We start from the raw sequence: 14,696 nt of genomic DNA on the forward strand, positions 1-14,696 counted from the left end.
AAAATGAAAACAAGTCCACGAGAGCCAAAATATGACCTTGAATATATCCCACCTGAATTTAGAGATCATCTGAAGAACAGATTTGATACATTAAATATTAAAGACCAGAGACCAGAAGAGTTGTGGGGTGACATCAAGAACATCATACGTGAAGAGAGCAAAAAGTCATTAAGAAGACAAGAAAGAAAGAAAAAGTCAAAATGGATGTCAGAAGAGACACTGAAACTTGCTTTGCAGCGTAAAGATGCTAAAGTAATGGAAGAAATGAGGAAGTCCAAGAGCTGAACAGAAAATTTCAAAGATCAGCTCTAGAAGATAACGACACTATTACAACAAAATATGCAAATATTTGGAATCAGAAAACCAAAATGGGAGAACACACTCAGAATTCTCAAGCTGGGGGAAAAGAAGAAAAAATTCAAGCCTCGATTTTCATTATTGAAGGATTCTCTGGGCAAATTATTGAATGATGCAGAAAGCAAGATGGAAGGAATATACAGAGTCACTGTACCAAAAGGAAATGGTTAATGTTCAGCCATTTCAAGAGGTAGCATATGATCAAGAGCCAATGATACTGAATGAGAAAGTTCAAGGTGCATTGAAAGAACAAGGCACCAGGAAATCTTTTAAGAAAGGCGGTACAGGAGGCACTCACTCGTCTATACCAAGAAATTTGGAAGACAACTATCTGGCCCACTGACCCAATGAAATGAGGAAATCATCAGACAATCTCTTTGATATCCCATTCAAGTAAAGTTTTACTAAAGTAACACAGAAATGGCTGCAAGCAAACATTGACAGAGAACTTCCAGAGGTTCAAGTCAAATTCAGAAGAGACCGTCGAACGAGGGATATCATTGCTGATGTCCGATGGATATTTGCTGAAAGCAGAGTATCAGAAAGATGTATACCTGGGCTTTATTTACTATGCAAAGGCTTTCAATTGTGTGGATCATGACAAGCTATGTACAACATTGTGAAGTATGAGTATTCCAGAACACTTAATTTTGCTCATGAGGAATATGTGCCTGGACCAAGGAGCAGTTGTTTAAACAGAACATGGGAACACTGAATGGTTTAAAATTAAGAAAGGTGTGTGACAAGATTGTTTTCTTTCACCATACATATTCAACCTGAATGCTAAGCAAATACTCTGAGAAGCTGGCTTCTATGAAGAAGATTGTGGGATCAGATTGGAAGAAGACTCATTAACAACCTGAGATATGCAGATGATACAATCTTACTTGCTGAAAGTGAAGAGGACTTAAAACATTTGCTGATGAAGATCAAAGAACACAGCCTTAGGTATGGATTACATCTCAATGTCAAGAAAACAAAAATCCTCACCACTGGACCAATAAATAACCAGCATAAAAACAAAGAAAAGATTGAAGTTGGCAAGTACTTCATTCTTCTTGGATCAACAATCAACACTCATGAAAGCAGCAGTCAAGAGATCAAATGACGTATTGCATTAAGCAAATCTACAGCATGAGACCTTTTTAAAGTCTTGAAGAGTAAAGATGTCAGCTTGAGGACTAAGGTGTGCTTGACCCAAGTCATGGTATTTTCAATAACCTTATATGCATGTGGAAGCTGGACAGTGAATAAGGAAGACCGTAGAAGAATTGATGCTTTTGAGTTATGGTGTTGGAGGGGAATATTGAAAGTGCCATGAGCTGCCAAAAGAACCAACAGATCTGTGTTGGAAGAAGTGCAGCCAGAGTGCTCCTTGGAGGCCAGGATGGTCAAACTTCGTCTCTCATACTTTGGACATATTGTCAGGAGTGACCAGTTGTTGGAGGTAGAGATCATGTTTGGTAAGTTGGAGTGTCAGTGAAAAAGAGGAAGACTCCAGTGAGATGGATGGCCAAGTGGCAGCATCTATGGACTCAAGTGTGACAAGAGTAGTGAGGTTGGCCCAGGATTGGGCAGTGTTTTGTTCTGCTGTGCATATGGTTGCTATTGGTCAGTACCAACTCAATGGCACCTAACAGCAACAACAATACAATATACTTGGAGTCCTAATGTGGTACTATAGAATAAATACTGATGGCTAAAAGCAAGGTCAGTGTTTCAAACCCACTAGTTGCTTTTGGAAAACCAATTCAGGGTCACTGTGAGTTAGAACCAACTCTAGAGTACTTAACAACAGTCACATCACACCCCTCACTGATGTAAGGAGTTCCCCAGGAGGAAAGTCTACATTATCTTTTATCTTAGAAAGATTAAAGGAGAGAGAAAAGAGCAGAGAAAAGGGACCTACTATCACCAAGAAAGAAATGCCAGGAGTGGAATGTGTCTTTTAGACCTGGGATCCTAGATCTAGGAAACAATTGATGCCAAAACACATGGAGAAGTCCAGGGAATGCTGGGCCTACAAATACTGAAAGGAGACAAGGATCTTTCTCTAGAGCTGGCATTTTAAATTCAAACTGATAACCTTCTAAACTAAGAGAATACATTTTTGTTTGTTCAAGTCAACCAACTGTGTATATTTGTCATAGCCAAAGTAGATAACTAAAACAATACTGCTGTGTGACTTGATATGACAAACTTTTAATTAGCAGCCAAGTGCCTCCTCCCATAGGAATGTACATCCAAAGTATAACTGAAGGAATTAATGAATTAAAGGCTAATGATACTGTAAGCAGAGACTTTCTTTCCATTCTCTTCCTTTAGGGAGACGAAAATTATAAAGGAATACTAATTGAGAGATTGTGATTAGTTTAAGCAATCAAAGCAAATTAGAAGAATGTGATACAACATGAAATGTATACAAATCACAGAAAGACTTTCAGAGCACATTGAGTTTGAACTTCATTCTTAGGTTGCTGGGATGTTAGCAAAGAATTTAAACAGGGGAGGTAAGAGACTACATATTTTCAGTGGAAAGATTTTTAAATAGTTGGGTGATTCTTTAGTAGTTGAAGTCACTACTTCATATAAATTGTTAATATGATTACGTAGAATTGGTTAAAAGGGCTGGTGATGGTAACTTGAGCAGGACGATAACAGAGAAAGTGAGGATAGAATGAAAAAGTTAGTGAGAAGGATTAACCAGGAGATGGGAGGAAAACAAAAAGGATGTGTAATGATAGTCAAATAAGAGGAATGGTTTTAAGAAGGAATTAATGTCTTAAGAGCATGAACAGTATATTGCTCACTCATGTGCTTAAAAATTTAACATATTATAGTCTGGCCCCTTAAAGATTTAAAGCCTTGTAAACCCTATATATTGTTGTTAAACACCATTGAGTCTATTCTGCCTCATAACAAGCCTGTATACAGTTTCTGAAAAGTGGCTGGTAGATTTGAACCACCGAGTTTGCAGTTCAAATCAACCTTGTAGTTTGTGTGCTTATCCTATAGCACCACATCAGGACTCAAAACCCTATATAAATCATAATGTACTCCGTGGCAGTGAGTTTGGTTTGGTATGTTGCTTCACAGGCACTCATTGTTGTTGTTGTTGTTAGGTGCCATTGAGTCAGTACCAACTCATAGCGACCTTATGCACAGCAGAAAGAAACACTGCCCAATCCTGGGCCAACCTCACTATTGTTGGCATACTTGAGCCCATTGATGCTGCCACTTTGCCAAACCATCTTGCTGGGGCAATCATTAAATATTGCTAAATAAATTATTTAACTTTATAAAAGACATCAAGCTGAGTACTGACCTGATATAAAACAAATAACAGATAGTCTCTATTTTCAAGAAGCTCATAGAATAGGAATAGGAAAACCAAACCAAATGCAAAGCCACTGTCATTGAGTCGATTCCAACTCATAGTAACCCTGTCAGAAAGTGTAGAACTGCTTCATAGGGTTTCCAAGGCTGTATATCTCTAAGGAAGCAGACGGCCTCATCTTTGTTTCATAGAATGGCTGATGGTTTTGAACTGCCGACATTTCTGTTAGCAGCTCAACACTTAACCCACTGAATAGGAGAAAGACATACATTCATTTGTTGTAGCAAATGAAAGAACACAATACAGCTCTAGATTAATGAGGGTCCAGCTGGAATGGAAAGTGAAAGTAATAATAATAATAAAAGTGATGATTTCCATGTATTAAAATAAGAAAACGTAATGGTTATGTAGGATAAAGCACTGAACCACAAGATCAGTTTGAATTACAAGGTTGGCAGTTCAAACTCACCAGCTGCTCCCTGGAAGACCTACACAGGGTTGCTATGAGTCTGAACTGAGTCAATGACACTTAACAACAACAGTAAAACCAAGTAAAGATAGAACTCAGAAGGGTATATTGGAATTTTCAAGTAACTTGGTGATATCAGTTTCCAATGTGACAAATCTGGTTTGACATATAAAAAATTGCTGTTTTATTGTTTTCATGATTTCATGAAATACAATGAATTACCATAGTTTTGAAACTCATGTATATAGCATAATAACCATTGAGAATAGAACTCACACTTTATATACAGTGACCTTGTTATAGAATTAAGCTGTCTTACTTTTCTTTGCCACAAATGATATTAACAAATTTGTGCATACTTCAAAAGCACTCCACAAATAAGTGCATTTCAATGAGATTGTTCTAAAAAGCACTGACTGTGACCTAGCTTCATTTGCAAATGCTAAATAGACTCTGCAGTTATCTAAGCATTCCTTCTATAAGCAAGCTTTGTTATAAGAAAATAATCAACTTGCTACATTGCTTAGCAACCTCAGGTAAAGATATAATAAGTCATGACTCATGATTCTTTGTGAACAATCTTCAGGTCAGCGACTTGATTTCAATGCTGTGTGGATTCCTCCTGTGACATTTTCAAAACTAATATTGACACAATGCATTCTAATAGAGAGCCATTAGAAGACAAATGCTTTCATGATCAATCAAGTTGATATATGCATAATGTATTCAGGTACACTATGAGGCATCACCCTAACTGCAACATTTAAAAGTCAACATCAGAGAAAAATAGCAGATGAACTTTATGTTTTATCAATTTAGCTAGGCCAGTGGAGAAAACACAGTTAAATGTATATGAAGGTAATGACTCTGACATTTATCTAACCAACAGCTTATTTCCTGAGGAGGATGAATTGTGCATGGTGAAACCGTCTTTGAAAATATTACCTGTAACCACTGTGACTGGTCATTGTGTCCAGAAGTCCAGGCATTCACTTTGCCTTGTTTGTCCAGCCGAGCTTTCCGTGGTTCCCAAGTGAACATGTCCATATTGAGAGTTCTAAAAATGCTAGAGGCAGTAATCTGATAATCTTGGATGTGTCCTGATTTCATCCCCAGAGGCTCAGAACAGCCTGAAAGAAAATGAGAAGAGCTCCATGAGAAAAATAATTTATCACTTTGGAAGCTTTCTGTGTTCATTTTGTGTCTGCGAGAGGAGATTACGCATAATGCTATTCATTTCTCCAAAGAGAAAGCATCCAAATTCACAAAAAAGGCTATAATCAGAAATAAATCTGGAACAATGTAGAAAAACAAGATAGCCAATTCTGCCTATTTTGTTTGAATATATTTTAGAGAAATTGGAAACAAGATAGACAATTCAAACTATTTTTTCTGTGATAGATGAATTTGCAAAGTGGAAACAATACTGAAATGCTCTCTCGTCTTATCATTGGGAGTCTTACTATTGGTAGATTGTTTCTTGGCTTTCAACAATTTCATTGTGTCTTTATAAATTGGACAGTTTTCTCACTTAGCATATTTGGTTTTCATGTAATTGTTCCCATAATAATAGAAATGAAAAGTATCTCAATACATGTCATTGTCACAAACTGCTCCACAGTTACAGCCTCACCTAGACGGTATTTAGTTTCTGAAGGTATGTCTGATCATCTTTATCAATGAGTCTAATAAAACCAACATGGCTTCCTCTGAAAGTAGGAAAGTAATGTTTATTTAGTATATACCATGTGCCAGGTATCATGAAAATACATAATTTAAAGTAACTGGTAAAATTGGTGTTATTGTGAAGTGTCCTCAAGTTGGATCTGACTCATAGGTAAGATTGTTGTTGTTGTTGTTAAATGCTGTCAAATCGGTTCTGACTCATAACTCTGAGGAGCAGCTGGTGGGTTTGAACTGCTGACTTTGTAGTTTGCATGCCAGTGCTGATCCTACAATGCTACAGCAGCAGTTCCATAGATAAGACAGTAGAAGAAAACAAGTGAATTCTAGTTAAAAGCATTAAAAAACAAGCTTTATATAAAATCTTATATTTAAAGTACACTCAGTAAACTCTCATGCTTGAATATTTTGGGAGATTCTCACATCTAAAGCATTTATTTTCAAGTTTGTAGTTGTTGTTAAGTGTCCGTGAGTCAGTTCCAACTCAGAGACCATGTATAGGGTTTTCAAGGAGGTCTGGTGGGTTAGCAGACCAGGGCTTATCCTACAGTGCCACACAAGGACTCCTAATCAGGTTTGCTGCTGTTTTTAAGTGCTGTTGAGTCCGTTCTAGCTCACAGTGACCCTGTATATGGTTTCTGAGGAGTGACTGGTAAGCTTGAACCACTGACCTTGCAATTCAAACTGACTTCTGCAGTCCAGTGCATTAACCCACAGCACTTTAGTAAGGTACACAGTAAGGGTTTGCTTGCCCTTTTAATGTCAGGTGTGTGTGTGTCTATGGGCACACACACATGCATACATATACTATTTTCAAATCTTGAATGGCAATTGTTATAAAATGCCATTCACAAAGGTTGTAATAGGAATTATCATAGTGTCATAGTCATAATTATCATAGTGGTCAGTGGTTGATTCATCTGTATGTGAAACTGGAACACTTCTTCCAGGAAACAAGCAAAACACATTTTATCATCAAGGAAGCAAAGAATCAAAATAAAGACTTATCTAACCAATGACGTCTCCTTATACTCTACTAATCCCTCACTTAATAGCTGTATGGACTTGAGCCCATTTATTTACTTATTTTGTGTTTAAGTTTGCACATCTGTAAAATGGGGATATAATAGAAACTACCTCACAGACACATTCTATTAAATTAGTTCAAAACCATAAAGTATTTAGAAACCATGCTGGCATATAGCTGGCACTGAGTTCTACCTATTTTGTAATTTCCCTAAAACTCATTCCAACTCACAACATGTTTGTTGTTGTTGTTAAGTGTTGAGTCTTTTCTCAATTCAAAGAAACCCTTTATAGGTTCACCAGACTGTGAACCACAAGATCAGTGTATATTATAGCACCATACAACAACATACCAGGACTCCTTGATGTGCAATATTGCTGTCTATTTCCAAGTATTATGTGGTAAGTACTCATATATCAGTTAGTACTAAAGCATATCTTATGTCACGGTAGAATTTCTAAAACCAGGCCATTTTAACTCTAAATTCTAGAAGACGTGGTTTTTAATTCTTCATTGATTAATAATTCTTGACCACAATGTATTGCTCAAGTCCTGACAAAAAGGAGTTGCTGGGTACTATAAAGGATTAAGCATTTGCTAAGTGTTTGGCTGCCAATAGAAAGGTTGATGGTAAAAGTATAACCAGAGGCACCTCATAAGAAAGACCTGGTGATTTACTCTCAAAAACAATAAATAAATAAACAGATAAATCTATCAATCAATCCATCAATCATTGAAAGCCCTATGGCGCATAGTTCTATTTTGGCACACATGTGACATTGTAAGTTGGAAGTGACCCAATGACAACTGTTTTTTGTTTGTTTATTTCTGTCCTGGATCCCTAGAACATTTCTTTCATCCTGAGGTTCCATCATGTTTGCCTTATCTTCACTTTCTAGTAAATGCTTTTCCTATGCAAACATGAAGAACAATGGCATGGAGGTCAGCCAACTGTATGTTTTAGCACAGTCACAGTGGTTTCTAGTTACAAAGTTAAGTCTTGAAGAAAATTTATAGGCCCTATAATAAAGACATCTATAAAACTTAAATACACATTCTGGGTGAGGCAAACAAACATCATACCAAATCTCAAGGATTCTAGACATTCTAATGGATTTAATGGCATGCTATTTATTTTCAGTCAGTTATACAGTAACATGCATTATTTACATTACAAAGAACTGTACCTTCCCTCTTCTATCTTTATAAAACTGCTTGATTTGAGAAAAACATACTAGAGAAAAAGGAAAGGTCATTTTTGTTTCTATTTATGATAAACATAATATTTGAAGTATTGACTAGAAAAAGAATAATACCTTTACTTTTACCATTTGTTGTTGTTGTTTGTTGTTAAGTACTGTGAAGTCGGTTCCAACTCATAGCGACCCTGCACAGGGTTTCCGAGGCTGTTAACCTTTACGGGAGCAGAACACCTCATCTTTCTCCAGAGGAACCGCTGGTAGTTTCGAACTGCTGACCTTACGGTTCGCAGCCCGATTCGTAACCACTACACTACCAGAGCTCCTTTTTACCATTTATGCTTAGTCATTAATTTCATTTTTGTAACTGATCTGTTGTCCCATTAGCCTAGAGAAGTTGCAGAATGATGATTTACTCAAAAAATAAATGAGTGAGTTATTTCTGCTCTAATTATGGACATGACATTCTAAGCATCTTAAATCACATCGCATCTCTTTTGGAGGTCTTAGAAGATATTTTTAAGTGACTGGGAAAAGATTTACTGTTGATTTTCTAAACTGGTTGAGAGATGTGATAACAGTTTATTGAATATAGCAAGGCAGCCTTGGCCTTTACAGTGTTCCACTGAGTTCTGGGAAATTGTTTGATATGTAATGTTGTGGTAAGTGCCATGAAGTCTGTTCTGACTCATAACAACCTTTTATAGGGTTTCCAAGGAGCAGTTGGTGGGTTTGAACCAGTAACCTTGCAGTTAGCAGTCCAGTGCTTATCCTATAGCACCACACCAGGACTCCTTGATGTACAATATTACTGTTTATTTCCAAGCATTATAACGAAGCTGTCTGCCAATGTATCTAATGTCATAGATTTGCTTTCTCATCCATATGATTTTATATATATATAATCAAATTAACTTGTATTATTTATATTAATGAAAAGTCACCCATTCTTATTAATCTTATTAATTAGCATCTGAACAAAATGAAGTTTTAACAATCACATTCCTTATTCTGTAGTGAAGTATCTTAGCTTTTTATAATGTCTTACAAGATCAAAATTGATTTGTACAGGTGGGAGATAGAGCACTGCTTCTTTTGCAAAAATAAAGTCTGTAAAATGTCAAGTGTTAACTCTTGTCAAGCTTGGAAGTAAAATATGTTCACACCTTGGGTGTAACTATGCCATGTATAAGTGACTGACTCTCATGAATCAAAAGGTTGAAAAATTGGGAAAGGTAATGTGAGGGAAGTAAAAAGCACAGAGCTTACAGCAGACCTCATCATACTGCGGCTCCCTCTTGATTGCTTTATGATGAATGACTTAAGGATGGCACTGGCCCTGATGATACAGTGGCATGCAATACAAACACAGCATAGCAGTAATTCTGCAAGATTTACTGTCAGCCAATCGCCAGGTTGAATAACCAAAATAGGAAAAATACTTAGCTAGGATAATTAATAGCAATAAAACCATATGCTGGTTGCTTCATAAACGGCACTGCTAAATAATATGAAAATATAATTCTTACAATAGGTTCATTAATCTGGCCAAATCACTGTAGTTCAAATAGCTTATTTTAAAAAATTGGTTGTTTTTAACATGGCAACACTTATATGCTTAAAAATCATTCTTTGTGTAAGAAATAAATCAAAGAAGGGGGAAATATACAAAGTATGTATTTTGACCTATAAATAATCTCGTGAACTAAATAAAAAGCATATAGTTGTCTCTTTGCAGAGATGTATACTACTATTTTTAACTAAATGGTATCTGTGGTAAATTTGATAGACAATTTTTCATACTGCAAGGAGGCCTTGACTCTCCCCCTCCCCCATGTTGTCTGAACAAAGTAATTTCAGCCCACTGGGGCAAAGATAGTTTATAAATTTTTATGCTAGATATATAAGAATAGCCACCAACAGTACAGCACAGTAAAATGCCTATATAAGATTTTCTATTTAGTTCACAATCCAGTTCTATTGAACGGGAACCACTGTGAGAACACCACGTTAAGTCTTCATCCTTATACCTAGGGCTGCTGATCCTGAAGGATAAGAATTTTTAACTCTGAGTCTTTTGATTTATTATTCTTGAGATGGATAACCACTGTTTGTACAATAAGCAGGTCTCTAGCTAAGAAAGATCCAAGAATGAATTTGTAGAAACCATCTTGATTCTGAAGTATTGTTTCCTTGGGAGCAATGATAAATTTACATATTTCATAAAACCTTAACTAAAAAAGCTAAGTTCTGGTTGATAGAGAAAAATAAACCTTACTTTTCTGTACTATATAGCCTAATAGTACTTTATGAGACCAAGAAGATCCTAGTTTTTACTGAACTTCTGTCACAAAATATAAACCAGTGTTCCTATTAAAAACAATAAGGCACATTTACATGTTATAACAATTGCCAGTGAGAATGTATTGCACTTTTGTTGACTGCTCAAATACATTGTTCTTTCTATTTAATTCCATTGTGCACCATACTATAGACATTGTTTATCCCACATACAACATACAGTGATTTTCACTATACCATGCCCTAGAGTGTCTAGGAGTAATGAATCTCTATGGGTTTGGGATATTTACATTTCCATAGCAAACTACAAACAAATGTGGGCTTTTTTTGTTTGTTTGTTTGTTTCCTTCAAATAAGATATGAAACCAAAAACTATAATCACTGCTGTCCAACTCCTAGTGGCCCTGTATAGGATTTCTGAGGCTGTAAATCGTCACAGGAGCAGAAAAATCTCATCTTTCTAATACAGAGCAGCTACTGATTTTGAACCATGGACCTTGCAGTTAGCAGTCCAGTGTTTACCTACAGTGTCACCAGTGTTCCTTCTACAAAAGGGTATGTTGTTGTTGTTAGGTGCTATGGAATTAGTTCCAACTCATAGAGATCCTATATAGGGTTTTCAAGGCTGTAAATCTTTATGGGAGTAGAAAGTCTCAACTGTCTACCATGTAGTAGTTGGTGAGTTTGAACCGCAGAACTTGAGGTTCTCAGTCCAGTGCTTATCCTATAGCACCACACCAGAAGTAGATAATATGAGACTCACCTGATAGCTCACAGCCAAGAAGTTCCATTCTTAAAGTGCAGTGCCTTCGACAAACTTGGGGATAGAGTCTTACATACTGAGCTTTTATTGGCGGTGTAAAAGAGTTAGCATAGGGGGTGTTGTTATCAACATTTCCACGGAACACCTGTGTAAAGACATAACATGGAATTTAAAATGATTAATTGCAAAAACTTCTTTCCCTAATGCATATATGAACACTATGCCCCACAAAACATAATCCTTCAAGGATGGGATTAATTTATTTGGGGATCTGAAGCATTTAGGAAACAACTTGCCATCAGCAGTGAATAGAAAACTCATAGATGAAATACTATAGCCTATAGTGATGACAAGGAGTCCTGGTGTGGCAATGTGGGCTAATGCACCAGACTGCAAAGCCATTTGAACTGCAAGGTCGGTGGTTCAACTTTACCATCTGCTCCTCGGAAACCCTATACAGGGTCGTTATGGCTCAGAACCGACTCGATGGCACTTCACAATAATACAGCAACATAGTGTTGACAACAGTGTTGTCAATTTTAAGGCAAGTCCTTCAGAGTCAGGGCAGTGAGTCTTGATTCTCCCTCTCCCTCCCCGTCCATCACTCACACTCTCTCACTCTCAAACTCTCTCTCTCTCTCTCTCTCTCTTTTTTTTTTTTTTGAGATATTTTATTGTTGCTGTTATAAGTATGACAAAAGGATACAACCCTGGCACAGACCTTTCCTGATTTTTCACTGATCAGTATCCTTCTGTTTTGTTTAAAAAAATGTCTATGTACTCCCTATGTACACAGACTGCCTCTTGATCTATGCACAGATTGTTGGTGTTGTTCTTAAGTGCCATAGAGTCAATTGCGACCCTGTATAGGATTTCCAAGGAGTAGTTGGTGATCTTGAACCACAAACTTTGCAGTTCAAATGACTTTGAAGTCTAGCACATTAGGCCATAGCACCACACCAGGACTCCTACATAGATTGTTGATGTTGTTAGGTGCCATTGAGTCAGTACCGACTCATAGCAACCTTATGCACAGCAGAAGGAAACACTGCCCGACCCTGGGCTAACCTCACTTTTGTTGCCACACTTAAGCCCATTGATGCTGCCACTTGGCCAATCCATCTCACTGGGGGGTATTCCCTCTCTTTTTCTGACCCAACACCTTACCAAACATGATATCCTTCTCCAGCGAATGGTCACTCCTGACAATATGTCCGAAGTATGAGAGATGAAATTTGGCCATCTTGGCCTCCAACGAACACTCTGGCTGCATTTCTTCCAACACAGATCTGTTGGTTCTTTTGGCAGCCCATGGCACTTTCACTATTCTCCTCCAACACCATAACTTAAAAGCATCAATTCTTCTACGGTCTTCCTTATTCACTGTCCAGCTTTCACATGTATATGAGGTAACTAAAAATACCATGGCTTAGTCATCAAGCTGACATCTTTGCTCATCAACACTTTAAAAAGGTCTTGTGCAGCACATTTGCCTAATGCAATACATCGTTTGATTTCTTGACCGCTGCTTCCACGAGTGTTCATAGTTGATCCAAGATGAATAAAGTCCTTGACAACTTCAATCTTTTCTCCGTTGCTAAGAATGTTGTTTATTGGTACAGTGGTGAGGGTTTTTGTTTTCTTTACATTGAGATGCAATCCATACTGAAGGCTGTGCTCTTAGATCTTCATCAGGAAATATTTTAAGTCTTCCTGCACAGATTACTCATAAACAAAGTGTTCTGGAATTCCTGCTCTTTGCAATATTATCCATAGTTTGTTATGAGCCACACAGTCAGTAGCTTTTGCATGGACAATGAAACACAAGTAAATATCTTTCTGGTACTCTCTGCTTTCAGCCAAGATCCATCAGATGTTACCAGTGACCCAAATTCCAGGTTATTTTCTGAATCAGGCTTGAATATCAGGTAGTTCACAGTCACTGTAATGTTTCAATCATTTTGGAATTATCATTAGCAACATTTTACTTGATGTGGTATTTATAATATTGTTAAAAGACATCCACATTCTGTTATATATCTTTCTTTGTAATGGGCACAAATATGGATCTCACCATTTGACCAGGTATTTGTCTTCCAAAATATGTTGGCATAGATGAGTGTGCTCCTCCAGCACCGCATCAGTTTGCTGAAAGATTTCAATTGTATTCTGTCAATTCCTGGAGACTTGTTTTCACCAATACTCTAAGTGCAGCTTGAACTTCATTCTTCAATACCATCAGTTGATGATCATATAGTACTTCTTGAAATGATTGAATATAGACCGATTATTTTTGGTACAGTAACTCTGTCTGTATTCCTTCCATCTTCTTTTGAAGCTTCCTGCATCATTCAATATTTTGCCCAATGTTAAATTTGTTTAGGCCCTGCTGAGTCAGTTTCAACCCATAGCAATTCTGTACTTAACAGAATAAAATATGCATAATTTTATTCTCACAACTTTTATTACATTTGAATCCATTGCTGTGGCTACTCTGTCAACGTATTTCACTGGGGGTCTTTTTCGTTACAGCTCACCCTTCACTTTGCCAAGCATGATGTTCCGCTCCCTCCTGATAATATTTCCAGGGTATGAAAGAGGAAGTCTTACCATTCTTACTTCTAGGGAGCATTCTGGCTGTACTTTTTCCAAGAATCATTTGTTTGTTCTTCTGGTAGTCCACTTTCAATATTTTTCTCCAGCACTATAATTCAAATAGATCAATTTTTCTATGGTCTTCATTACTCACTGTCCAACTTTCACATGCATATGAGATGATTGATAATACTGCAACTTTGGTATGGCGCCTTAGTCCTCAAACTATTATCTTTGGTCTTGAACACTTTAAAGAGGTTCTGTGCAGCAAATTTGCCTAACGCAATGTCTTTTGATTTCTTACCTGCTGCTTCCATGGGAATTGCTTGTGAATACAAGCAAAACGAAATCTTTAACACATTCAATCTTTTCTCCATCTATCATAATGTTATTTATTGGTCCAATTTTGAGTATTTTTGCTTTCTTTACATTGAGGTATAATACATACTGAAGTCTTTAACCTCATCAGTAAAAATTTTAAGTTCTCTTCTCTTCTAGCATGCCCTGTTGTATATGAGCCTTCCTCAAATGTTGGAAGACTCCAGGACAGGAGGCAGGCAATTTTGTCCATAGAATTCTTCAATACTGCAGCTCAAGTCTTGGATATTTTTCTTCAGTTCTTTCAGTTTGTGAAATGTTGAGTTTCTTCTTCCCCTTTGGCTTTCTAACTCCAGGTTTTTACACATTTCAAAAATTAACACTTTATTTTTTCTTCTCATGCTGCCCTATGAAATTTACTATTCAGCTCTTTTGATATGAATGCCTATGTCTAGTAACCAGAAAACTTGATTCAAAGGCATTTGAAAATTTTCTGAGGAACAATTACCAAGGAATTAGGAATTTCATTCGTAAAATCAAAGAAGACATCATCCTTTGATTACTTCCACACTCTCTAATATATCTTATCCCAATAAATAATAAATAACATTTTAACATATATAAATGTATAAGATATCAAGTACATC

General features: G+C 36.8%; 1 protein-coding gene across 2 annotated transcripts in view; it reads right to left on the reverse strand.

The window, feature by feature from the left end:
* The window catches only part of EDIL3 (EGF-like repeats and discoidin I-like domains 3), a 637,932-nt gene that overhangs the window by 216,273 nt on the left and 406,963 nt on the right, over positions 1 to 14,696 (reverse strand). For both annotated transcript variants that reach the window (XM_006870603.1, XM_006870604.1), the window contains 2 exons: positions 11,137 to 11,281; positions 5,109 to 5,293 (listed from right to left, as the gene is read on the reverse strand). In XM_006870603.1, coding sequence (XP_006870665.1) covers positions 5,109 to 5,293; positions 11,137 to 11,281 — 330 coding nt within the window. The remainder of the gene's footprint in view (positions 1 to 5,108; positions 5,294 to 11,136; positions 11,282 to 14,696) is intronic.

Source organism: Chrysochloris asiatica, unplaced genomic scaffold (genome assembly GCF_000296735.1).
Source record: "Chrysochloris asiatica unplaced genomic scaffold, ChrAsi1.0 scaffold00145, whole genome shotgun sequence".
NCBI lineage: Eukaryota > Metazoa > Chordata > Mammalia > Afrosoricida > Chrysochloridae > Chrysochloris > Chrysochloris asiatica.